Here is a 27,090-nt window from a genome sequence, read left to right on the forward strand (position 1 = left end):
ACAGCAGGCCTGTGGAAACAGAAAGGCAGGACAATCCCTCACTCATCCCTTCCTTACCCCCTTCTCCTTAAGATGAGTGGGGGACTTCACCAAGGTAAGCCTTGATTATCCCACTGAACAGAGGAAATGAATCTGAGAAATTAAATTTTCTTAAAGGAAAAAAATAAAAACATCATTATAATTTACTTTCCTCCACATCTCTCCCCCTTCCTACTTTTACTTCCATCTCTTTCTTTTCTCCCTCTTTCCTTCTTGATTCTTTACCACATCCCTTCCATCTTGCCTCTCTGAATGGAGCCCAGTGGATGATGCAGAATAACTCCCTCAGCCCCGGGGAGGTGGGTGCTCTTGAAACAGGCTTCAGAGCCCAGTAAATAAATCTCCTTTGGCTCCTGGTTTTTCAGGTCTCCCCCTCCCCGCTGAGGGAGAGCTCCAGCTGATTAGGGCCTTTCCAAGGCATAGAAAGCCCTGGCGAGCATCACCATGGCAGTTTCCAGGCAGGAGTGGAGCTCGCAAGAAATTTCAGTTGCCTGGGAAATGCAGCAGACACCGGCAACACCTGGCGTGTTTCTCCCCACCAGACTGGAGGAGAAAAACCTCACCAAATGCCCAATGCTGCCAACAAACAGCTGGGATCCCAGCCCGAGCCTGGCAGCCCGAGCTCTGCCAAGGGGGAAGGAACAAAGGCATGTGACTCCAAAAGTCTTCAGTCTGGAATCGCACATTGGCTTTGGGTTGAAACAAGCTCTCTCTAGGATGCGATTTCTTCTCTGCAGCACAATGGATAATGCACTGATGTGTCAGGAAGACCCGAATTCAAATTTTGCCTCAGGCCCCAGCTGTGTAACCTAGGCAATCATTTAAACTCATCTTCCCCAGTTTCCTCATCTACAAAACAAGCTAGAAAGGACATGATCAAATATTCTAGTATCTCTGCCAAAACAAAACAAAACAAAACAAAACAAAACAAAAAAAACAAATCCAGGACTGAAAAATGACTAAATCCCACCACTACCTACCCAGTGCTTCCTGAGCTGTAAAATGGGCATCAAATAGCACCTACCTCCTAGGGTTATTGTGAAGATCAAATGAGTTAATATTTGTAAAGCATTTATCACTAAATGTTTATTCTCTTCCTTTTTCCCACCTATTTTATAAAGTCAGAAGAACAAATCCCAGTTCTCCATTTGTAGGGTTGAATTGGGGATAAAATCCCTGCTCCCCTTTCAAGCCCCTCCCAATTTCCATGGCCATCTCTTTGGTAACTAACCATCCTCTTCATCTCCTTCGAGACCTGGTGGGACCCCAGGTGGTTGTAGAAGGGCCGCTCGGCACCCCAGGGTGGAGGATTGTGCCCAATGGAATTGGTTCTCTGGCGATTCATTTTGGCAATCATGGCCTTCTCTTCTTTCTGGAGAAAAAGCACAGTTAGAATCAGTGTGAACACAGAAGGTACCTGTATACCACTCCCCTTCAGCAACTCCTGATATCTGAGGAGACCCTTCTCCAAAGCCTGATTCATCCTGCCTACATATATAGTCCCATTCTCTCCTGATCTGTTGGCTTATTTTATTTCATTAAACTTGTCTAATTGTCTGCACAGTAAACCACATATCCATCTGTCCTCCACTTTTGTGGGTAGGAGTATAGCAAAGGGTTGGATCTGAGGTCTATGAACTTTGACTTAAAACTGCTTTGATAATTGTTTTTCATTATAATTGGTTTCCTTTGTAATCTTATGTATTGGTTTTAGGCTTATAAAAACACTTTTCTGAAGAGGGGACCACAGGCCTCACCAGATAGACAGAAGGGTCCAGGATCCCCAAAAGTTTCAGAACCTCTGAAACAGAAGATGCCTAAAGTCCCTCCAAACTCTTAAGTTTTCTCTCTTAGAGATGGAAGAAATGAGTAATGCAATTGCTTTCTTTCTTTCTCTTCCCACCCAAAGGTCCCAACGGTCCAGTGACATTCTAAATGTTTCTCTGCCTTCTGGGAACCTTCGCCCCCTTCCTATTCCCCAGTCCAGCAGCCTTAATCACCAGACTTTCAAATTACACGTTCCATCTGGCTTGGTTGGGTCACAGTGAAAATGGCCTTAAAAGCTGGGCTGTTGTTAGGAAGGGAAAGGGCAGGATGGCTAGGATTTCTCCCTCCCTGCCTCCTCTTCCCTCCCTTCCCCCCTCCCCCACCCAGCTGTCCTGGAAGCATCTCTAGGGACCATTTTCCGCCAAAAAAACATTTGTAGGGTGGGGATTCTGTGTGCCTTAAGTAGCTTTAAAGCATATAGGTTTATATGCAAAAGTTGGAAGTGATCTCTGAGCCTAGTTAATTCAATCTACTTATTTTATATATGAGGAAACGGGATAGGGAGGTTAGGGTATGATGTATTAGAAGCTGGACTGCCAGGACTTTTTCCTCTAGTCCATAACACTTCCCTGGTGGTCTTCCCCCTATTCTCCAGTCCAATCATTCTCCCATTTCCCCCACCCCCAACATATACAAGGCAGCTAGGTATCTCAGTGGTTAGAGCACTGAGACTGAAATTAGGATAACCTGAGTTCAAATCCAGCACCAGGCCCGCTGTGTAAGCAAAGGGAAAAGAAATAAAAGGGACTCAAGCCCATGAGCAAACTATCCAATCCATATCCTGGTCTTTAGAAAACATGAACTATCTGCTTTGCAAAATGCATCTTAACCCAAGGAGGGCCACACAAGAAAGTGGATGTCTGGAAATCTGGTAATCTGGATGTCTGGAGATCTGGATGTCCATCAGTTCTGATGCCATTTACTGAGATCTCAGGTGCCAGAGATGCATATTTATCCATGCTTCTAGAATGGGTTAGGTCCAGGTCTGAACTGGTCCAAATACATGCAAAAGTGGATTATATAATTCATGCATCCTTTTATGCATTTTAACTTTTCACATATTTGTAACTAGAAATTTCTCTTAGTTTCCCAGAAAGTTCTACCCCTATTTGGGGAAAGGGGAGATTAGCAATAATGATGCCCTACAAAGAGAGTCTTTATAATTTTTTTAAATCTAGGAAAGAAAAGGAAGTCCAGAAGGAATAGAAAGGAATACAATTCTAACACGAACCAAACTTTATTTGTTCACCTTTTTTTTAAAATGGCATAAAAATGAAGCATCCAGTTTCAATAGAGAATCTTCTTTTTCTGTTCTAAATACACGGAAATGTTCTTTAAGGTTAAGAATTTAAAACTAGAGATGATTTTGATGATGAAAATATGAGAGATATGGAAAGGTGGACAAAAGCATTTGCAAGAATGGAAAGCTCTTCAGAACTTTCTGGGAAACTAAGAGAAATTTCTAATTACAAATATGTGAAAAGTTACAAATGCATAAAAGGATGTATGATTTATATAATTCACTTTTGCAGATTAAGCACCCAAACATGTTTGCTGCTTAATCAGCATCTTTGTCTTTTTACCAAAAAGTTTCCATAAGGGTTGGAAGGGGAAGAAAAGAGGAGAAAGAAAAAAAGGGAGGGAAGAAGAAGGAAGAGAAAGGAGACAAAGAGACTACTCATTGATTTTCAGATTAAGACTAGGATATAGAAAGGTATTAAATAAGGGTAGATAAAAATACTATTATTTCAGTTCTATATTATGTGGAGTTAAAGCAGAGAGACAAAGGGAAAGGGGAGGCTATGAAGAGGGAGGAAAAAGATCAAGAACTACTTAAAGAAAAGATACAGGAGCAGAGACACAGACATAAGCCCACATTCAAGAGAAGAGGTGGTTCTTCTCTTGTGAGAAGTGAGAGATTCACAGTAGATAGATGTACATGAGCTTTCATGAAATAATATTCCTCCTATTCTGGCCTTAAGGGAATAACCACTAGATTTTTTAAAAATAGCCTCATTGTGCTTTTCCCAACTTTTGGTACAAATGGCTATGTTACTTTCTGCTATTTACTTCATGAACCTAATGAAATGAAACAGAAGGTCTGAATCACCTTGGGACTGGAAATGTCCCAGAACTATATCAGGGTAATAATTTCTCTACAGTTTTTATCTATGCTGTAAAATAATACTTCCTTTTATTTGTCCTCAGTTTACCTATCTTAAGCTCCAACAACACTGATAACAATAATACTTATTGCTAATATCTATATAGCAATTAAACTTTACAAAACACTTCACACATATATATGCATAAATATATACACACTTACTTTTTATACTGCATACATATATACACACAATATATTTGTTATTCAGTCACGTGTAATTCTTCTTGACCCTATTTGGGGTTTTCTTGAAAAAATATTGGAGTGGTTTGCCATTTCCTTTTCCAGCTCATTGGATGGATGAAAAAACTAAGGCAAACAAAGTTAAGTAACTTGTCCAGGGTCACATATCTAATATGTGGTCTTCTTGACTTCAGACCCACTGCTCTATCCAGACTGATCCATCTTATTGTGTGTGTGTTTAGAAAACCTGAATTCAAATCCATCTCAAATATATATTAATTGTATGATCCTGAGCAAGTTACTTAACATTTGCCTGCCTCAGTTTCCTTAGCTGTAAAATAGGAATAATGATAGCATTTAACTTCCAGGATGGTTATTGTGAGGATCAAACGAATCCATATAAAGAACTTGGAACATGTCTGGCACAGAGTAGGTACTTAATAAATCCATCCATCCTTCCTGCCTTTCTTCCTTGTATTTGTATTTGTATTTCATCCATGGTGTCTGGCCCATAAGTGCTTAATAAATGTTCTTTCATTCATCTGTGCTCACAATCCAGAGAGATGGGGCTATTGTCATGGGTTGTTTTTATAGATGAGGAAACTGAGAGTGGTTAATTGGTCTGCCCATGGTCGCACAGCACTTAGATGTCTGAAGCAGAATTCGCACTCCGGTCTTCCTGTCTCTAGGTCTAGTCTCCTAAATGCTTCCTTTTTCTAACATCCTGGGATCTAATGGACAGGTCTGTGTTCTCCTATTCCAAAGCCCTTAGGTCTAGCCTTTCCAAATTGAGGACTTCTGACTGTTTGGGAGCCGTTCATCACATTATACTCTCCTCCTCTCCCCCCCCCCCGACCCCGCATTTAAACCACCCTTCACTGGTCCATCTCCAGCTCTAAGACATGTGTTGTGGGCTGGTGTTTTCCTGAATTAAACAGAGAGAACTACACCGTACTCTGGTCTTTATATCACCATGCGAGTCCATTTAAAAAGGAAACAGGAGAAAGAAGAGAAGAGGATCTATGAAGAGAATCCTGCAGAAGAAGCAGAACTAGGGTGGGCTGACCAGGGCTTTTTTCCAAGGCACTGCAATTTGGAATTGCTTTTAGTTATCCTAAACCTCTACTTACCAGGAATAATTAGTTAAAATAGGAAGCTACCAGATCTCACCTCTGGTTCACACCCCAGAAGAGCTACCCAATGGCCCACATCAGTCCTTTCTACTCTTACAGCACGTGGAAGTATTCTGGGGTCTGTTTCCAGCCACCAGAGGATGGTGTTCTGGAGTCTCTTTCCTTACTTAAGAGTTAATTAGAAGGCACATTTCTCACCGCAGATGGGCAAAGCTTGCTATATTGTTAGTTTCAACTCTGATCCGGGGGTCTCAGGTGTCCCCTCCCCTCTCCAGAAGTGGACTCCCTCAGAGCTCATTTTGCCTCTTTTTCCCCAACTCACCCTCTTCTGGCTGCAGCGCAGGATAAGAAAAGTCTCTATGCTGTGCTCCTTGAGGTAGGCATTGCGTTCACCCCCACAGCCAGGCTCTACCTCATAATCACCGTTGAGATAGTTTAGCGTGGCCTTGGTGATATGGATGCGCCTATAGTCCAAGAAACACAATCGGATAAGAACAAGATCACGGCAAGACTGCGTCTGATGTGCAAGCTTTTTATTTCCAACACATGCAAGGATAATCTCTCACCATTCCCTCCTGCAAAACCTTGTGTTCCAGTTTCCCCCCTTCCCCTAGCCCTCTCCTAGATGGCAAGTAATCCAATATATGTTAAACATGGTAAAAATACACGTAAATCCAATACAGGCATATAGATTTATACAATTACCTTGTGCATAAGAAGAATCAGATCAAAAAGAAAAGAAAATGAGAAAGAAAATAAAATGCAAGTGAACAACAACAACAAAAGAGTGAAAATGCTATGTTGTGATCCACAGTTCCCACAGTCCTCTCTCTAAATTCTCATCATCACATTATTGGAACCGACCTAAATCATCTCATTGTGGAGATGTGCAATTTGAACTAACACGAGCCTTAAACCACTTAGCTCCCTCCACAACCTTCAGCTTGACCTAAACCCCCTAAACGTTAAGTGAAATTCTACTTTCAATCCCAATGCTAATTTCAACTCAGTGACCCATCTGTTCATCCTTTCTATTTCCTACGAACTCCCTAACATTCATTCCATCCCACAACTAAGTCACGGTCACAGCCTCCTAACTCTGCGTCCAGACCCATACAACCCTGCAACATGTCTTATGAGTTCCTACCCGATTCATCTTTCCCAAGCCCTACTCTGATTGGGTCACGCCCCGCTCCGAAGCCCCGTTGCTCAGAGCAGTGATTCCAGACCTGTGAGTTATGACTCTCCTGGGGACCGTGGAGTTATTGCAAGTAGTCCATGAATCCATAAGTAAGCAAACGCGCCTTTTGTAGACTGAATAATTCATAAATATTACATCTATATGTATTTCTATTTAGAAATAAACTACAAAACTTTGCCAAATTCACGGTAATTTCTGGCACTGCATAGTTTCTCAATCAACAGAAACTAACCACTATCATGAGGATCTGAGAAATTTTCTGACATTATAAAGTATGAAAAGTCTAGAAGCATTGGTTAGGGGGATAAGTCCAGTCTAGCCAGCATTCAGACTCTCTACTGTGTGCTCCCAGCTAATCTTTCCAGTCTTTTCTCCCATTATTCCCCTATGGGAACCTCATCCCAATCAATCTGCATGTACTATTTCCTAAACTTTCAGCTTTGCTCAGGCCATCCTTTCTGTCAGAAAACTGATTCAGTTCAACTCTACAAAATCTAGTGCGCTCTGGTGTGCTCATCTTTTCAGAGAGAAAAGTCCAATGTGAAAGACAAAGCCTTCTCCCCACCACCTTTCCAACGTCCTTTTTCTGTGTGGTTGTTCTCCATTAAGGGCAGGAAATTCCTTGGCTTTTTTTTTTCCTTTTTGTATCTCTACTGCTTAGCAGAGTATCTGGCACATGGTAGATAGATGCTTTTTTTTTTTTAATTTTTTTGAGAGGCAATTGGAGTTAAATGACTCGTCCAGGATCACAAAAGTGTTAAATATTAAATATCTGAGGGCAGATTTGAATTCAATGCTCTATCCCCTAATCATCTAGCTGACCCATAGTTGCCTAATAAATGTTTATTGACTCTTGAAATGTTCTCTGTCCTAAGAAGTAGGTACATCTTTAAAAACTCCTTCAATATCTAGTACAAATGACACCTCCTCCAAGATGTCAGTTTACTAATAATTTGCTCTGCCTTCGACTTTGGTGACTTGTAGTAAAAGCTCAGAAATCATCAGATGTTATAAATCAGGATCTGATTTCTTGTTTTTTTGATTGCCTACATTTACGAATGTGATGGATAAAATGTTAAGGATGCAGATTGATCGGAAGTGATTGGTTAATCATTGAGAGACTGCTGGTTGTTTACCAGCTCACCACTATCCCTACTGCTGATCCACTAGATTCCATGCTCCTTGAGGGTGGGACTGGATGCCATACAACTTAGTAATCAGTCTTGGAGATGTGCATGGTGTAGATAGTTTAAAAAATACTTTCCGATTGACTAAATGAATGAATGAATAAATCCCCTGAATGTTCTGACATCCCCTAGAAATAGCAGCTCCCTCCTCTCGCCCATCCCTACCCCAACCTCAGATTTAAGAGGACAGGGACTTGACAGGACCAGGCTTGAGGGACTAACTGATGCTGGCTGGCGAGACCAAATACTAAGCTGGGCCACTTACCCGGCTTTGCCTCCTGCTTCCATGTGGTTGGCCAAGGTCACGTCATTGGACCAGACATCGAATTGCCACTTCCTCAGTCCAAGCACTCCGCAGTGTACTCGACCACTGTGAATCCCCACACGCATGTTCACGTTCACCCCAGTCACCTCTCGGACCAACCTGGAGGAGGAGGGTGGGTAAGGAAGCATGTGAAAGAATAGTTTCCTCACCTATGAAAATTGGGAGGATTGGACCAGGTGATTTTTAAGTAAAGCTTTAATATTCCAAGCTCTAGTGATTCTAAGGCTTTAGGAGGGTCAAGAATTGAATCTTTGGAGGAGAGAGGAAGGCAAGGGGACAAGAACTGAAGATGGAGAGGAAAAATAGATGTAATAATGGGGGGAGTCATAAAAAACCGAAATCAAGGAGCCACTCCCCTGGTTTTATCCAGATAAAGGGACTGAGACTACTTAACCTAGAAACGGGGTTGCTATTTTATCTGGGAGAGGACTTTCTTCTCAAATGGCAAGAAACTGCATTTTCTAACTACAAACACAAGGTGGTGCAGTGCATCAACGCACAGGTACAATTATGTTCGGAAATATTTTAATTTAGAGCCCTAGCTTTTCTTTCTAATCCAAATACTTCTGACTTGTGTCTTTCACTGGTCAATTAGGGTGTGTTTGGGAAATGCAAACTCATTTTAATATAATCTGGAGCCGATCATTTGGAAGGGAATTTTGCAGCTACCAAAAAATAACCCTATAATGCTCTTGGAACAAACACAAGAAATTATAGGTGTATTATTATTATTATTATAGAAATTATAGAAATTATAGATTATCTGTTGTTTGACCCTAACCAAACCATTCTACTTCTTCCCAATAAACTGGAAAACACAGAGAGACTTTAAATACTCCTTGGCAAAGCATGGTAATTGGGAAGGGTGGAAGGGAACTAATGTCAACTCATACTGGATTTAAAGTCAAAATTTGGCTCTGTCACTTCAGCTATGCCTTTAAATCACTTAAACTTTCTAGGCCTTAGTTTCCCCATTTGAAAGAAAGGGTGAGATAATCTCTAGGTCCTTTCTATTTCTAAGGTTATCATCTATTATCCCAGCCTGGGGGAGTGGAAGAATGCCCGTTGGGAGGAAGATGAGATATCCCCTCCTGAGGTAAGTGGGGCCTCCTCCCAGGAAGCTGCATGAGGGGACAAGCACTTGTCCAGCCTGCTCTGAAGAGGGGTTTCTGGATAGCACACTAAACTGAGTTGGATAATTCGGCTACTGCATGCTGTCGAAATTAGTAATTCCCAGGACAACAGCGAGAGGCTGACACAGCAGGGAAGACTCATTATCAATCAATTTTCTTGTCATGGGGAATAGCACTCTGCAAATCAAGTAAGGAAGATCCTAGTCACCTTCCTTTACCCCTGTAATGGACTACATTCCCAATACCTACTGATCCCTCAGGTTTTTCTCTTTGCTAAGCTGGTTCAATATCACCAGGGTGGGTTATCTACCACTGGGAGCAATGGAATGAGTTTTACATTTGGAGTTAAAGAACATGGGTCCAAATTCTAGTTTTGCCAATCACTGCCTCTATAACCGGGCAAAGCCTCTCTGGCCCTCAGTTTCCTTATGTGAAAAAATGAAAGAGTTGGACTTAATTACTGTTAATAGTTTTAAATCTATGATCCTATAAATTCAAAGATTCTTCAAGTTAAATCAGAGATTCTCAAGCTGGAATCTTTGAACTTAAAAATGTATATTTAGTTCACTATATTTCAATGTAATTGGTTTCTTTTATAATCTTCTCTATTTTGTTTTATACATTTAAAACCATAATTCTAAGAAGGGATCCACAGGTTTCATCAGCCTGCCAAAGAGGTCCATGTCACAAGAACTCCTATGTGTGAAAGAAATCCCAGAGTTTATCGTGTCTGTTCTTCTGCCTTCCTAGAGATTCAAATAAAGGTTTGGATAACCCTGGATTTCAGATGGTCATTACTCTTTTCAGCATTAGGTCTGTCTTTTAAATGGGGTCTCATATCACTGCTTCCCCAAAGATTTCATTTAAAAAAGAGTCCCTTATGTCTGACATTCTTGATCTAAAAAGGTTCACTGAGGCAGAATGGGGCCAGAAAAAGAGCATCCCAAAAAGAAGAGAAATCAAGAGCATGGCAGAAAAGTTGCCTCTATTATCTATGGCACCCCTTCCTCCCACCTCCCACCACCCCTTGACCCCACGCTTGGGAACACTCTACTTACGAGATGGCTTCAATCATGTCCATACCCATCTCCACACAGCAGTGAGCGTGGTCAGCCCGGGCCTCAGGAAGCCCAGAGACACAGTAATAGCAATCTCCCAAGATTTTAATACGTAAACAATGATTCTCCTAGAGGAGAAAAATATCTATATTATTTTTTTAATCCAATAGTGAGATGGGAAGGGAGAAGAGCAGGAAACAAATGGATTCATGTAATGGCCAGAATAACTTGCCTTTTAGGGGCACTAAGTCCAGATCAGGCCCTAGTCAGAGCCAGCATAGCCGGCTTTATCAGCAGAGGGAAGGAGTCCCATGAGCCTGGAACAGAGCTATGGGGCTGAAACCCTGGCCAAGTACATTCCCTCCATCTAGTACACATTTATCTAAAGGGCATTAGGGAAGAACAATTAACACATTCATTTATTGAGGTACTGCCTGTAGCTCTCAAATTCTGTGATTAATAATAAATATAATTCCACCCAAGGTGGGTTCCATAATTTAAATATATTTGTGAAAATATGGAAATGTATTTTTAAGACCTAAAGTTAGTGAGAGCTTATATAAAACAAACCAATCTAATTTTAATGGGGGTGCTCCCTTAGGGCTAAAACTCAACTCTTCCTTTTGCTTTTGAGGATTATCTAATCAAACATCCCTGCCTCTTCCCCTCTCCCTCCTTCCATGCTGCCATCACTCCACACATACACTTCTAGCTCAAAAATGCAGACTCATTTTTTCCTCCTGAGCCAAATCCCACCAGGGAGGCCAATCTGCTGCTAAATCAATCCATCAGTCAACTCAAAGCCAAATAAATCCAAGTGACTTTGGGGTTTGTGACTGGGGCTATCCACAGCGCCGCCCCCTCCCATCACTATAGATGATCAAGAGTTGGCTGATGGTGTTGACGCTTCGCATTTCCCCCATCGGTAAAACTGAGCCCAGAACCTTTCCAGCTCTTCAGTTTTCTGGTTCTGTGGTCCTGTGATCTTGTCACTCTCTCTGTGTACAGTGGCAGCTGAAAGTCCACTGTGAGCCTCCCCATCTCACCCTGCCTGTGCATTTGAACTGGTCCAGATTTGTGACTGTAGCACCTGCCTGCATCTTCACCTGCCCTCTCCTTCCAACAGTCCTGAGCCTTTTGCCCTCGTCTCCTTTCTCCCCATCTCCCATCCTGATTCTCCCCATCCCAACCCCTTTCTAGGTCTAGGGATTCTCCAGACACATTTTTAAACACAGCGTCCAGGAGTCCTGACTGACAGGGATTCCTGTAAGGTCCCGGAAGGCTTTAGGAGGAGACCATCCTGGGCACTCTGGTCAGGAGATCTGAGAGGTCACTTACTGCGGCCAGCTTGTCGAAACGGGCAAACAGCTCATTGAGAGTCATGACCAGCTCCTGTGCTGTGCACTGGGAAGCCAAGCTGGTGAAGCCCTCTATATCTGCAAACAGGATGCTGGGAAGACACAAAGGAGGGAAGAAAGAAGGAGAAAGGTGACCCCGGGAGAAAAGGACCCACAAATGGGGGCAGCAATTCTGATTGCGTGGGATTGAGGGAAAGAAAGGATCTAGGCTGGTGGGGGACATACAGAAGAAACCTGAGGCAGGGATGGTAGGAGGAGGGGGGAGGAATGAGACTAGAGGCTATTACTGTATAGCTCTGTACATGTTACTTCCCGTACCCCAGCTGAGTACACTTTTTGAGATCAAAGATTTTTTCCTTTTTATCTTTGTATTTCCACTGCTTTATCCAGTGCCCAGAAAACAGCAGGAGTTTAATAAATGCCTGTATGAATAAATAGCTCTTTAGCGATTGCAAAAGGGAACTGCAGGCCACAGGACTGGATGAACCGGCTTCCTTCTGTTGCCTAAAGAGTCTTATTTATCCTTGTCTTCTCTCCCTTTTTTTCTAGGGCAATTAATCTGGGAAAAATACTTGCATTTTTGACCATTCTTATCCTTCCCCCAAAGTCTACTTTATGCATTATCTTCTCATCCTAAAACTAGGAGGTAAGAAGAAAAAGGGACAGTTTTCTATAACAGAAGCAGCTGGATGGTGCATGCTAGGCTTGGAGTTAAGAAAACAAGTTTAATTCCTGCCTCAAACGTTTACTAGATTTTTGATGATAGAGAAGTTATGTAATTTTCCCCAGACTCAATTTTCTCATCTATAAAATGGGGATAACAATAGTGCCTAATTCAAAGCTTCTGAGAATCAAATGAAACACTATATCCTTGATACAAATAGTTAGCAATAAATGATGATGATAATGATGGTGAGAACTAGAATTTATAAAATGTTTTATAAAATATCATCTCATTTTATTCACAATAACTCTTGAGAAGTAAGTGCTATTATACCAGTTTGACAGAGGAAAAAGCTAAGGTTGATTTGTCCATTTAGTCTGGGACCAGGTATGAACTCAGGTCCTGTGCTCCTTCTACTGTTCCACTTAGTTTTATGCTGTTCAAATGGGGTGACAAGTCTGGGGATAAGAAGCGATGGGGTCTTGGCCAATGTAATAACAGAGAAAGCTTGGACCAGTCCCCAGGCCTTCCAGTTCACATACTTGGGCTTTCAAGACATGATACCATCCTGCCCAAGCTACCTGTCTAAAGCCTCCTGGACCTGACTTCCAAATGACTCCGAGCAATTCTGCCGCAGGGCTGAGACAGGGGCCACAGCTGGGTCCCCATTATCCTTGGGTATCAAGGGTATCAGGCCCCTTGCTCAGGTGGGCTCCTGCCTCCCCTACCACCAGCAGCACCCTAATAGAGGCTTCCAGACCAGCCCCCAGGTGTCCACCTTTAGGGAGGTACCTAGGAAAGAAAAGCCAAGAGAGGAGCTGAATGTCCATTAGGGAACCAATTCATATTCTCTAGGAAGCCTGTCCTATTTAACCCTGGAATCTTCTCACTAGTGTCCTTTCAGTATTTTCTGGCTCAAACAGTGTTGCGTGTACACTGTACTAATGGGTAGGTTGTTTTGTAAGTAAGCTTCATTCATTTCTGTAGAAAGATTCAGACTCCCTAAAAAGGTGGTAAGTTAACCAGAGTCAGGGGGATCTGTCTTTTATTTGTTTTATCTTTTTTTTAACCTTTAGTACAAATCCCACCTCTAAATTTTAACTATCTCATATATTTTGAATCCTCCCTGATGTTCTGTTGGGCACATGACAATATTCTCTTTTGTTTTGTTTAATTTTGTTTTGAATTCCTTTTCTATTTTTCTTACTCTGTTTTTTAAATAAAATAAATTTTAAAAAATAAAATTTAACTACCTGTATGATCATGAACAAGTCACTGAAACTTCAATTTCATCATTTAACTCACAGATTAGTTCTGAGAATCAAATTACATATATAAACATACAATATATATTTAATATCTCATATGTAATATACATAAAATACAAAATACGTTTATTTAGAAAATTTTAAAGTTTTCAGTGTTTTATATGTATTGATATCTATCTATCTATATATATGTACACATATATTACATATGTATGTATACACACGAGAGCCATCTTCAGTCATTTTGATCTATATCTTGCCACTTGGCCCAGATGGGTCTAGAGGGAAAAGAGAGACAGGTGACTTTGCACAGCCCTCCCTCACTTAAATCCAATTCACTTATATGTCATGGTCTTATTCAAGAACAAAGGATGAACAATAACAGCACACACATACACACACAGAAGTGTGTGCTAACCATTAACAATACACTTTAGTTCATTCTAGAATACATTGCATCTTCCATAAATGTTCATTGGTCGACAATCCTATGTAGAACATATCAAGATGAAGAATTATGGCTATTTTAAGGGATGACTTTTTCAAATGCAGTCTGAGATGACATAATAGTTTATGAAGACCAAGTTAACACCCTGGATGCCTTAGAATCAGCCTGAGTCAGGATAAGCAAAAGTTCTTGGTCTTTAGGAGTAGAAGTGAAGGGAATGGACACAGGATCTCCACAACCTCCTTTCTCTTCCTCTACCACCAAAGTGACTCTGGGTTGTCTTACTTCACGCCCTTATCCTTCCCACAATTCTCTGTATACATCAAACGAGTGAACCAGCACAGAATAGTGGGAAAGGCCATTTTCCAAGCGTATGCTAATAGAGTAGTGTCCAATCGGTGGTTAGCCTTAAGTGGTTGTCCATCCTCAGTGCATCAACTCAGAGTTTCAGCCCTTTACAATAGTTTATTTAGATAACCCCAGAAAATCAACAAAGAAACTATTTAAGACAATACTCTAGTAAGGTAGCAGGATGCAAAATAAATCCATAAAAATCAACAGTGTTGCTACATTATGGCAAGAACAAACTCCAGAAAGAAATAATCAAAATGGACATTCTATGCAAAAATGTCCAAAAATGCATAAAATATACAGTAAGCCATTACAATTACTAAATACTTTTCAAAGAAATAAAGATTGAAAAATAATAAGACATATTCATTGAACATGGTTGGTCTGTGCTAAAATAACAAATGGTTCCATTTAGAGTTTTCTTGGCAAAGATAAGAGTGGTTTGGCATTTCCTTCTCCAGCTCATTTTTACAGATGGGGAAGTAAGGCAAATAGAGTTAAGTGACTTCTCTAGGGTCACACAGTTAATAAATGCCTGAGATTGGATCTGAAATTAGTTCCTCCTGACTCCAGGGCCAGCTCTATCCACTGTGCCACCCAGTTGCCTTAACAAAAATGACAAGAATTTATATTAATTTATAGATTTAATTGTCTGCCAATCAAACAACCAGGGGGTAGGTAATTTTATAGAGCTAGACAAAATAATGAAATTCATTTGTAGGAACAAAGGGTCCAGAATTTCAGAACAAACCTGAAATATTGATGACCAGCCACAGAGCAGAATAGCTAAGAGCGCAGGTCACAGCTAACATATTATCCTAGAAAAGTACAGATACAACATAGGCTCTGCAAATATAGATAGCCTCTGGGGGTAACAGTGAATACTCCATCTTATTTCTGAGCCTTCTGTTCACTCTAGCCATTTTATTTCCCTCTAGAAACTTAAGGAAGTTCCTTTCTAAATACTCCTAGTTCATGGGAAAGAATGATTTACAAAAGCCTTAGGGTCTCAAGACACACACAGAAGGGGAGAAGAAAAGAAAGCAAGAAATAGATTAAAAGAGAAGCAAGTATAAAGGAATATACAGACAAGCAGAAGCAGCTGGGTGGCCCTGTGAAATCTTGACTAAGAAAGACCTCAGACACTTATTGGCTGTGTCACCTAGGACGAATTATTAAATTTCTGTCAGTCTGTTTCCTACTCTGTTCAATGAGGATAATAATTGCACTTACTTCCCAGTTTTGTTGTAAAGACCAAACAAAAACATTTTGCAAACCTTAAAGTGCTATACTTTTATTATCATTAATAATAATAATAATAGTAATAAGTTATCCTGCCCTTACTATAGGAGAATTCAGTAGCAAATGAAACTCTTCTATATGGGAACTCAAGAAAAAACAAAACAAAGAATGGTATTTTCCAAAGAGCTTTGATGCTTGACATTTGACATGACACAGAGTCTTGCTTTCCATACATAGATCATACGCGAAGGGTGTGCTGGAGCATAAGAGGAATTGGTTGAGGAAATCAAAGGCCTTCCTAAGAATTTCCATTTAAAGAAAGGTTGTTTTCCTTCTCACCCCCAATGTAGAGGATTCCCAGATAGCAGGGCTCTCTCCTAAGGTCATTCTAGCCATCCCCCTGACTTTCAGCTTAGTAGTTCTTTCCTCTTCCCAAGGATTTAATGTTGGTAATATGGGAGAGAAATTCTCTTATTTTCTTCATTTCTTCTTTCTCTTCTTTTTCTTTCATGTCTACATAAAAGCATCAACTGTATGAAATCACAGAAAGTTCTTTTTCAACCCCCAGGATATAAAACTCCAAGTAAGTTGAGGTCAGTGCCTGCTGAAACCCCATCCAATAGTTTGAACAAGAGGAAACAGAATTTTAATGGTTTCCATTTGAAATACATGGCCAGAGAGCAAAACTCTCAGCTGCTGCTTTGCTTTGCCTTAGAAGAGGGAACAAAGTCTTGTGCTGGATTGAGGGGGTCATAAAGGGTGATCACTTCAGTCCAGGAACAAAATGAAAAAGGCCTCCTGGACTGGCAAACTCAGAGACCCTTTCCTAGAGACAGAGGCACACTATCAGTCAAGAAAACGGAATATAGGGAAAAGTCAAAACAACATGGTTTAGCGGTTGAGTGCTAGACTTAGAGTTGGGAGATCTCAGTTCAAACCTGCCACCGCTACTTCCAAACTGTGAGCTCATGGACAAGTCACTTAACTTCTCAGAACTTCAGTTTCCTCATCCACAAAATAGGGACAAAGCTATTTGTTCTCTCTTAACTTTAGGGATTATTGTAAGGAAAGTGATTGCAAGCCGTAAAGCACTACACATATGCAATGTGTCGGCATTATTTTCCCAAAGAAGTGGAAAACAAAGCTGGGTAGCATCTTGAAGCATCTGGTTATATTTGTTAAATTGAGTTGAGCTGAATCAGGCTTCTTGTCCCTATGACTCTCTTGGCAATAAGGAGAGCACATCAAGACTTCTCTGTGTCCAAATATATCCAAAGAAATACCATTTCAAACCCTGCCAAGAAGATTACCATTATATTTTATGCAACTAAAGAGACAAAGATACTTCCTAACATTTACATTTATCCCAAAAGGGAACGTATTGCCTAGATGGTAGTAGGCTGTCCCTCACTAGAGACCTTTTATGATCTCCTCCTGTTTCTGTAACAGAATCTCAGAAGCGACTGCGAGAACTTTGTGAAAAGACACTGGATTAGGTGGGTGAAATTTAGTCAGTTAATTTTTTTTTATTGTGTTTGACTTGTAGGCAGGACCATTCCTCCCACTCATCCTTCCCTGGCCCCCAATATCATTGGAATACTATCTGACTGCACTGCAGATGTGTAGGGACTACTAGAGTATAAAAAGCAAAGGGTAGGGTGGGTTGGAGAATTCCTTTTTCTTTCTCCAGTTCTCTTGCCTAGTTTGATATAGACAGCAAGCAAAAATCACAGATCTAGAAGGGATCTCAGAGACCATCTAGTTTAACCTAAACAAAAATCACAGATCTAGAAGGGATCTCAGAGACCATCTAGTTTAACCTCCTCATTAAAATGGGTGAGGAAAATGATGTACATTAACTTGCTCAAATCACAAACTTCAGAGACAGGATTTGAATCTAGCTCCATTACAGCTAGTACTTTTCCCACCGTACCATGAGAGACATGAGTATTTATAGTGTGATTTCTAATTAGGTATGTGACCTTGGACAAACCATCTGGCCTCATCTGTGGAATTGGTGGGGTTGGTCTGGAATATTGTTGAATCCTTTCTCAAAATTTAAATAATTCGGATTCAATGATATTCTACAGCCTCCATGTCCCCTCCCCCGAACTCCTCTGCTGGAATCAAAGGCACATTTCTCTCTTAGTATAAAGAGATTTCTGATTAGTCATAAACTGAATTCAGTAAGTTCCATTGTTTGAACAGGTAAAAAGCAAACAGCAGAATACTTGGTTTGCTGGCCAGAATTGCTCAACCTATTATCCATTAAGTTTTTTTTTTTTTTTTTTTTTAATTTTTTATTTAATAATTACATTATATTGACACTCATTTCTGTTCCGATTTTTTTTTTCCCCTCCCTCCCTCCACCCCCTCCCCTAGATGGCAAGCAGTCCTTTATATGTTGGATATGTTGCAGTATATCCTAGATACAATATATGTTTGCAGAACCGAACAGTTCTCTTGTTGCACAGGGAGAATTGGATTCAGAAGGTATAAATAATCCGGGAAGAAAAACAAAAATGCAGATAGTTCACATTCGTTTCCCAGTGTTCTTTCTTTGGGTGTAGCTGCTTTTGTCCGTCATTTATCAATTGAAACTCAGGTCTCTTTGTCAAAGAAATCCACTTCCATCAAAATATGTCCTCATACAATATCGTTGTCGAAGTGTATAATGATCTCCTGGTTCTGCTCATTTCACTTAGCATCAGTTCATGTAGGTCTCTCCAAGCCTCTCTGTATTCATCCTGCTGGTCATTTCTTACAGAACAATAATATTCCATAACATTCATATACCACAATTTACCCAGCCATTCTCCAATTGATGGGCATCCATTCATTTTCCAGTTTCTAGCCACTACAAACAGGGCTGCTACAAACATTTTGGCACATACAGGTCCCTTTCCCTTCTTTAGTATTTCTTTGGGATATAAGCCCAATAGAAACACTGCTGGATCAAAGGATATGCACATTTTGATAATTTTTTGGGCATAATTCCAGATTGCTCTCCAGAATGGTTGGATTCGTTCACAACTCCACCAACAATGCATTAGTGTCCCAGTTTTCCCGCATCCCCTCCAACATTCATCATTATTTTTTCCTGTCATCTTAGCCAATCTGACAGGTGTGTAGTGGTATCTCAGAGTTGTCTTAATTTGCATTTCTCTGATCAATAATGATTTGGAACACTCTTTCATATGAGTGGTAATAGTTTCAATCTCATCCTCTGAAAATTGTCTGTTCATATCCTTTGACCATTTATCAATTGGAGAATGGCTTGATTTCTTATAAATTTGAGTCAGTTCTCTATATATTTTGGAAATGAGGCCTTTATCAGAACCTTTAACTGTGAAAATGTTTTCCCAGTTTGTTGCTTCCCTTCTAATCTTGTTTGCATTAGTTTTATTTGTACAAAGGCTTTTTAATTTGATGTAATCGAAATTTTCTATTCTGTGATCAGTAATGGTCTCTAGTTCATCTTTGGTCACAAATTTCTTTCTCCTCCACAAGTCTGAGAGATAAACTATTCTATGTTCCTCTAATTTATTTATAATCTCGTTCTTTATGCCTAGGTCATAGACCCATTTTGATCTTATCTTGGTATATGGTGTTAAGTGTGGGTCCATGCCTAATTTCTGCCATACTAATTTCCAATTATCCCAGCAGTTTTTATCAAATAATGAATTCTTTTCCAGAAGTTAGGGGCTTTGGGTTTGTCAAACACTAGATTGCTATAATTGACTATTCTGTCTTGTGAGCCTAGCCTTTTCCACTGATCCACTAATCTATTTCTTAGCCAATACCAAATGGTTTTGGTGACTGCTGCTTTATAATATAATTTTAGATCAGGTACAGCTAGGCCACCTTCATTTGATTTTTTTTTCATTAATTCCCTTGAGATTCTCGACTTTTTATTGTTCCATATGAATTTTGTTGTTATTTTTTCTAGATCAATAAAATATTTTCTTGGAAGTCTGATTGGTATAGCACTAAATAAATAGATTAGTTTAGGGAGTATTGTCATCTTTATTATGTTCGCTCGGCCGATCCAAGAGCACTTAATATTTTTCCAATTATTTAAGTCTGACTTTATTTGTGTGGAGACTTTTTTATAATTTTGCTCATATAATTCCTGACTTTCCTTTGGTAGATAGATTCCCAAATATTTTATGGTATCAACAGTTATTCTGAATGGAATTTCTCTTTGTATCTCTTGCTGTTGGGTTTTGTTGGTGATGTATAAAAATGCTGAGGATTTATGGGGATTTATTTTGTAGCCAGCTACTTTGCTAAAATTATGAATTATTTCCAATAGCTTTTTGGTAGAATCTCTGGGGTTCTCTAGGTATACCATCATATCATCTGCAAAGAGTGATAGTTTGGTTTCCTCATTGCCTACTCTAATTCCTTTTATATCTTTCTCGACTCTTATTGCCGAGGCTAGTGTTTCTAATACGATATTAAATAATAATGGTGATAGTGGGCAACCTTGCTTACTCCAGATCTTACTGGGAAAGGTTCCAGTTTTTCCCCATTGCATATGATGCTTACTGATGGTTTTAAATATATGCTCCTGACTATTTTAAGGAAAAGTCCATTTATTCCTATGCTCTCAAGTGTTTTTATTAGGAATGGATGTTGGATTTTATCAAATGCTTTTTCTGCATCTATTGAGATGATCATGTGGTTTTTGTTTGTTTGGTTATTGATATAGTCAATTATGCTAATAGTTTTCCTAATATTGAACCAGCCCTGCATTCCTGGTATAAATCCTACTTGGTCATAGTGTATTATCCTGGTGACAATTTTCTGTAATCTTTTTGCTAATATTTTATTTAAGATTTTAGCATCAATATTCATTAGGGAGATTGGTCTATAATTTTCTTTCTCTGTTTTCAGCCTACCTGGTTTAGGTATCAGTACCATATCTGTGTCATAAAAGGAGTTTGGTAGGACTCCTTCAATCCCTATTTTTTCAAATAGTTTATATAACATTGGAGTTAATTGTTCTTTAAATGTTTGGTAGAATTCACATGTAAATCCATCTGGTCCTGGGGATTTTTTCTTAGGGAGTTGATTGATAGTTTGTTCTATTTCTTTTTCTGAGATGGGACTGTTTAGGATATTTACTTCTTCCTCTGTTAGTTTGGGCAAGCTGTATTTTTGGAGGTATTTTTCTATTTCATTTAAGTTGTCGAATTTATTGGCATAAAGTTGGGCAAAGTAACTCCTAATTATTGCTCTAATTTCCTCTTCGTTAGTGGTGAGTTCTCCCTTTTCATTTTTAAGACTAACAATTTGATTTTCCTCTTTCCTTTTTTTAATCAGATTTACTAAGGGTTTGTCTATTTTGTTGGTTTTTTCATAGAACCAACTCTTAGTTTTATTAATCAATTCAATAGTTTTTTTACTTTCAATTTTATTGATCTCACCTTTTACTTTTAGAATTTCAAGTTTAGTGTTTGACTGGGGGTTTTTAATTTGTTCCTTTTCTAGCATTTTTAATTGCAAACCCAATTCATTGACCTTCTCTTTCTCTATTTTATACAAATAGGCCTCTAGAGATATGAAATTTCCCCTTATTACCGCTTTGGCTGCATCCCATACATTTTGGTATGATGTCTCATTATTATCGTTTTCTTGGGTGAAGTTATTAATTATGTCTATGATTTGCTGTTTTACCCAATCATTCTTTAGTATGAGATTATTTAGTTTCCAATTATTTTTTGGTCTACTTCCCCCTGCTTTTTTGTTGAATGTAATTTTCATTGCATCGTGGTCTGAAAAGGATGCATTTACTATTTCTGCCTTACTACATTTGAGTTTGAGGTTTTTATGTCCTAATATATGGTCAATTTTTGTATAGGTTCCATGAACTGCTGAAAAGAAAGTGTATTCCTTTCTGTCTCCATTACATTTTCTCCAGAGATCTATCATATCTAGCTTTTCTAGTATTCTGTTTACCTCTTTGACTTCTTTCTTATTTATTTTCTGGTTTGATTTATCTAATTCTGAGAGTGCAAGGTTAAGATCTCCCACTATTATAGTTTTACTGTCTATTTCTTCTTGCAGCTCTCTTAGTTTCTCTTTTAAGAATTTAGATGCTACCCCACTTGGTGCATATATGTTTAATATAGATAGTGCTTCATTATCCATGCTACCCTTTAGCAAGATATAGTGTCCTTCCTTATCTCTTTTAATTAGGTCAATTTTTGCTTTAGCTTGATCTGAGATCAGGATGGCTACCCCTGCTTTTTTGACTTCACCTGAAGCATAGTAGATTTTGCTCCAACCTTTTACCTTTAACCTGCATGTATCTCCCCGCTTCAGGTGTGTTTCCTGTAAACAACATATTGTAGGATTCTGGCTTTTAATCCATTCTGCTAACCGCTTCCTCTTTATGGGGGAGTTTACCCCGTTCACGTTTATGGTTAGAATGACCAATTCTGTATTACTTGCCATCTTGTTAACCCCGGTTTATGCTTTCCTCCCTTCTTTCCCCTTTCCCCCCCTTCCAGGTATTAAGCTTGTGAGCACCCCTTGCTTCTCACAGCCCTCCCTTTTTAGTGTCCCTCCCCCCGCCTTAGAGTTCCTCCCCCTATCTTACCCCTTTCCCTCCCAGTTCCCGTATTCCCTTCCGCTTAGCTTATTCCTTCCCTTTCCACTTTTCCCTTCTCACTTTTCAATGAGATGGGAGAAGTTTCACCATAGATTGAATATGTCTTAAGATTTTTCACTTAAAGCCAATTCTGAAGGCAGTAAGATACCCACTATATTCATCCCCCTCCATTCTTTCTCTCAGATATAATAGGTTTCCTATGCCTCTTCATGAGATGTACTACCCCCACTTTACCCTTTTTCTGGTACAATGTCCTTTCCACATCAATTTCTAGAACAAGGTATACATGTATTCTTTATACATCTATATAGTCAAAATATAGTTCCCAAGATTAATCTTTACCTTTTTAGATTTCTCTTGAGTTCTATATGTGTAGATCAAACTTTTTGTTAAGTTCTGGTTTTTTCATCAGAAATAGATGAAATTCGCTTACTTCGTTGAATGTCCATCTTCTTCCCTGGAAAAAGATGCTCATTCTCGCTGGGTAAGTTATTTTTGGTTGCATACCAAGTTCCTTAGCCTTTCGGAATATCATATTCCAGGCCCTTCGATCTTTTAATGTGGATGCTGCCAGATCCTGGGTGATCCTTATTGTGGCTCCTTGATACTTGAATTGGGTTTTTCTAGCCGCTTGCAATATTTTTTCTTTCATCTGAGGGTTCTGGCATTTGGCCACTATATTCCTTGGTGTTTTGATTTTAGGATCCCTTTCAGTGGGTGATCGATGAATCCTTTCAATGTTTATTTTTTCCTCTGTTCCTATGACTTCTGGGCAGTTCTCTTTGATAATTTCCTGGAAGACAGTGTCCAGGCTCTTTTTTTCATCATGTTTTTCTGGGAGTCCAATGATTCTCAGATTGTCTCTCCTGGATCTGTTTTCCAGGTCTGTTGTCTTCCCCAGAAGGTATTTCACATTTTTCTCCATTGTTTGATTTTTTTGGATTTGCTTGACTGATTCTTCTTGTCTCCTCGAGTCATTCAATTCCACTTGTTCAATTCTGATTTTCAGTGAAGTATTCTCTTCACTCACTTTTTTAAAATCTTTCTCTAATTGTCCAATTGAGTTCTTTTGTTCTGTGGAATTTTTTTCCATTTCGCCAATTTTGTTTTTTAGAGAGCTGTTTTCTGTTTCCAGTTCACTAATCCTATTTTTCAAGGATTTTACTTCTTTATCCACTCTCTCTTTAACTGACTTCTCCAGGCTCTTTTCCCATTTTTCTTCTAGCTCCCTTGTGAGAGCCTTTTTAATCACTTCTAAGAGGTTCATCTGTGCTGAGGAACAGACGATCTCCTCCTTTGGGGAATCACCTGGGGACTGCCTGTTTTTAGTCTCCTCAGGATTTAGAGTCTGCTCTCTATCTGTGTAGAAGCTGTCAAGGGTTAAAGTCCTCTTCAGCTTCTTGCTCATTCTGTCTATTAATCAGAGACAAACTACCAAAGAAAAACAGAAAAAACTGGAGTCTTTCTTTGGGGGGGGGGGGGGGGGGTGGGTGTGTTATCGAGCTTCCTCTACAGACTGCAGGGGGCAGCAGTGAGGCACTAGCAGGACTGTGCTGCGCCTGCGCTCTGAGATCCCAGAGCGTGCTGAGTCACTGAGGGGGGGGAAGGGGGGGGCGGCCAGGTCCTGAGAGACTCCAGCTGTTTGCGGTTGTGTTCTTCAGCCCCGGTGTTTTTAGCTTCTCTGCTGGGCTGTTGACTTGCTGCAGGTTCCAAACCTGTAGCGAAGCTCTCCCCGCAGAGACGGCTACGATCACTCCCCACCCCCTCTCAGCTCTGCTCCCGTGCTCTCACTGCCGCTGCCCTCAGCCTGCGCCCGATCTAAAACCGTCCCAGCCCTCCAGTAAAGACAGACCTTTCTTGGCGGATCTCAAGGATGGCTTCTCTTGGTAACTATTTGTGGGTTTTTTTCAGTCAAGCATTGATTCAGAGGCTTGTAATGAAGTGGATAGTGAGAGAAAGCGCGGAGCTTATGCAACTGTGAGCCTCCTCTCCGCCATCTTAACCGGAAGTCCTATCCATTAAGTTTTAAAGATTGGGCTCAGATTTTCAAAAAAATATATTAATTGATTAGCCCATACTTAAGCTGTAATTTTTCATGAGTAATATTAGCAACCTTATCATGATAGAAAAAGCACAAAAGCAAAAAAAATGGTACATGTTGGAAGGAGCATAGGAATACAGTTACATTATTGGCAGAGCTATGGCAAAATGGTACAGAGGCTCTAAGACGCAGAACCTGGGTTCTCTAGGCCTAAATTCCCTCAACAGTAAAATAAAGGGATTGGGTAAAGAGTATCTAAAATTCCTTTCAGATGTAAATCAAGGATCCTATGTCTAACAGTTCTAGAAAAGAATCTGAATTTATTTAAAAAATAATTAACTATATAAACATATCTATTTATGCACATAAAATATAGATGTGTACATATATGTGAAAATATATACATTTTACAAATATCATCTCATTTGATCCTCATATCAGTTGAAGTACAAGTTATACAAATAGAAATTAAATGACTAGTCCAGGATCATATAGTAAGAACTATCCAAGCCAGATTTGAACTCAGATTTTCTTGACTCCAGACTCAGCCCTCTATCCACTGTACCACCTAACTGCCCTTTTATAAACCCATAAAAATCACTGGGTTTTTTTTTTGTTTGTTTTTTGTTTGTTATTTTGCTAAGGCAATTGGGGTTAAGTAACTTGCCCAGGGTCACCCAGCCAGGAAGTGTTAAGTATCTGAGGCCATATTTGAACTCAGGTCCTTCTGACTTCAGGGCTGGTTCTCTATCCACTGTACCACCTAGCTGCCCCAAAAGTCACTGTTATAATTTTGCTATATAAACATATGCATGCACGCAAGTGTGTGATACTAGCATGCAGCTAGTAGGCACATTCCCCAAGGAGGTCAAAAAAAGAAGGAAGGTACCAAACTATTTCTAACAGTGGCTTTTATATATTTATAATGGGGCAGCTAGGTGGTACTGAGCCTGGAATCACGGAGACCCAAGTTTAAATTCCTCAGATATTTACTAGCTGTATAAACCTGAGCAAGTTTCTCAAATCTGTTTGCCTCAGTTTCCCCAACTGTAAAATGTGGATAACAATAGCATCTTCCCATAGGGTTGCTGTGAGGTTCAAATCTGATCAAAGTTTTATAAAATGTTTATCACAGAGCCTGGCACATAATGAATATAATATACTTATTTCCTTATCCTTCCCCTCTAGCTAAACTAGAAACTGTAAGAGAGAGCATTATCTTTACTGTTGATAATTCATATTAGTGAATTATTTTTATTTTTATTTTTTAAAAATACATGTTTATCATGTATTGGAGTAGGAAGGTGGCTAGGACATGAACTAAGCCCAAGGTTAACTCAAAGCAGCAAAGAGAAGTAAGCATGGGGATGTTTTTGTTTGGTTTTGGCCAAGAATGGGCCTAGCTTTTGGGTGAATGTCACCACAATAACCCCGGTTCTCTCTTAATTATCCAAATCTTGCCATTCTTTAGTTCCCCACTTCCCTGGGACTCCTTTCCTAGAGCCCCAATTTACCACAGAGACACTTGACAAGATCCATTCTTCTGTACCATTTCTTCAGTTTGGCCAGGCAACCTAGTCCCTGATTCTGTATAGCCTGGTATTGACTCTTGTCACTTGACAGACTTAATCTTATAGCTCCAACTAGACTGCAATTCCCTGAAGATAGGAGCTTTCTCTCTCTCTCTCTCTCATTCATTCAATATCTGTTATATCACCTACTAGACAAGGCAATTCAGGTCGATTCAACAAGAGTTTATAAAGTACTAAGTACATACCGGGCCCTGACAGAAATATTAAAAAAAAAAGCAAATCAGTCCTTGCCCTCGAGGACCTCTCCTTTACTTCGGGGAGATGGGGAAGAGAGATCAAAACCCAGGCTGTCTGCAGGCAGAGAGTTTCTCATCTAGTATTTATAGGCTTCGGTCTCCCCCAGGGCTCAGCGCAGTCCTGGGTCCACAAGAACTGCCGAGTGAGTCTTTGTTGAACATTATGGTCAATCCTCAGTTTTCTGCACTGTTTCTAACTCCTGGGTTCCCACTGACTGAGGATCAGGGGAGCTGCCTAGAATCAAGGCCATGGCACATATGGCCCCCAGAGTACATGAGCCATGCCCCTTTAACTGAATTTGAACTACTGTTGTCATCAGTCTATACAATAACTGAAGCAGATCAAGAAAGAGCACTGGGGAACTTTGCCAAGTAGTAGAAGCACAGGGAATTGGCATTTGAGAGCCAATTATAGATCAACCAGCCCAGCTTTATGGAGGAGGGACCTGGAGGCCAGAGAAGTCAGGTGGATTGTTCAAACTCACAGAGCATCTTGGCAGTGGAGATGAGATGAGAACTCTTGTTTTTCCAACTTTTGCATCCTACCCATTGGGACTCCTGGGATTTCCTGGCGGATCACCAATTCTATCCAGAAGACAAGATTCCACCAGATACAGACACAGACACCTCCTATGTTGTCAAAGACCATCCTGTGCTATCAGGAAGACTGTATGGGCCCTATCTGATCAGGGTCCTTTAAGACCTAAATATGTTTCTTTCTCAGTTTTTTTTTTTCCTTCTTGATCCAATTTTTCTTGTGCAGCAAGATGACTCTATAACTATGTATACATATGTTGGATTTAACATATATTTTAACATGTATGGGTCTACCTACCAACTAGGGGAAGGAGTGGGAGGGAAGGAGGGAAAAATTTGGAACAGAAAGTTTTGCAAGGATCAATGTTGAAAAATTAACCATGTATGTGTTTTATAAATAAAAAGCTTAATTAAATTAAATTAAAAATTAATTTTATAAAAAGACCTAAACATGGAAGGACATTTGTTAAGCTGCATCAACTCC

At 39.8% G+C, this 27,090-nt stretch overlaps 1 protein-coding gene across 5 annotated transcripts in view; it reads right to left on the reverse strand.

Moving 5' to 3' along the window:
• The window catches only part of ADCY5 (adenylate cyclase 5), a 251,405-nt gene that overhangs the window by 52,408 nt on the left and 171,907 nt on the right, over nt 1–27,090 (reverse strand). For all 5 annotated transcript variants that reach the window (XR_007951906.1, XM_051985420.1, XM_051985421.1 and 2 more), the window contains exons 4-8: nt 11,589–11,700; nt 10,251–10,378; nt 8,000–8,158; nt 5,669–5,810; nt 1,271–1,411 (exon numbers count right to left, since the gene is read on the reverse strand). Coding sequence is in view for 4 of the 5 variants with exons in the window: in XM_051985420.1 (XP_051841380.1) it covers nt 1,271–1,411; nt 5,669–5,810; nt 8,000–8,158; nt 10,251–10,378; nt 11,589–11,700 (682 nt within the window). In the remaining variant the exon portion in view is untranslated. The remainder of the gene's footprint in view (nt 1–1,270; nt 1,412–5,668; nt 5,811–7,999; nt 8,159–10,250; nt 10,379–11,588; nt 11,701–27,090) is intronic.

This window comes from Antechinus flavipes, chromosome 3 (assembly GCF_016432865.1).
Source record: "Antechinus flavipes isolate AdamAnt ecotype Samford, QLD, Australia chromosome 3, AdamAnt_v2, whole genome shotgun sequence".
Taxonomy (NCBI): domain Eukaryota; kingdom Metazoa; phylum Chordata; class Mammalia; order Dasyuromorphia; family Dasyuridae; genus Antechinus; species Antechinus flavipes.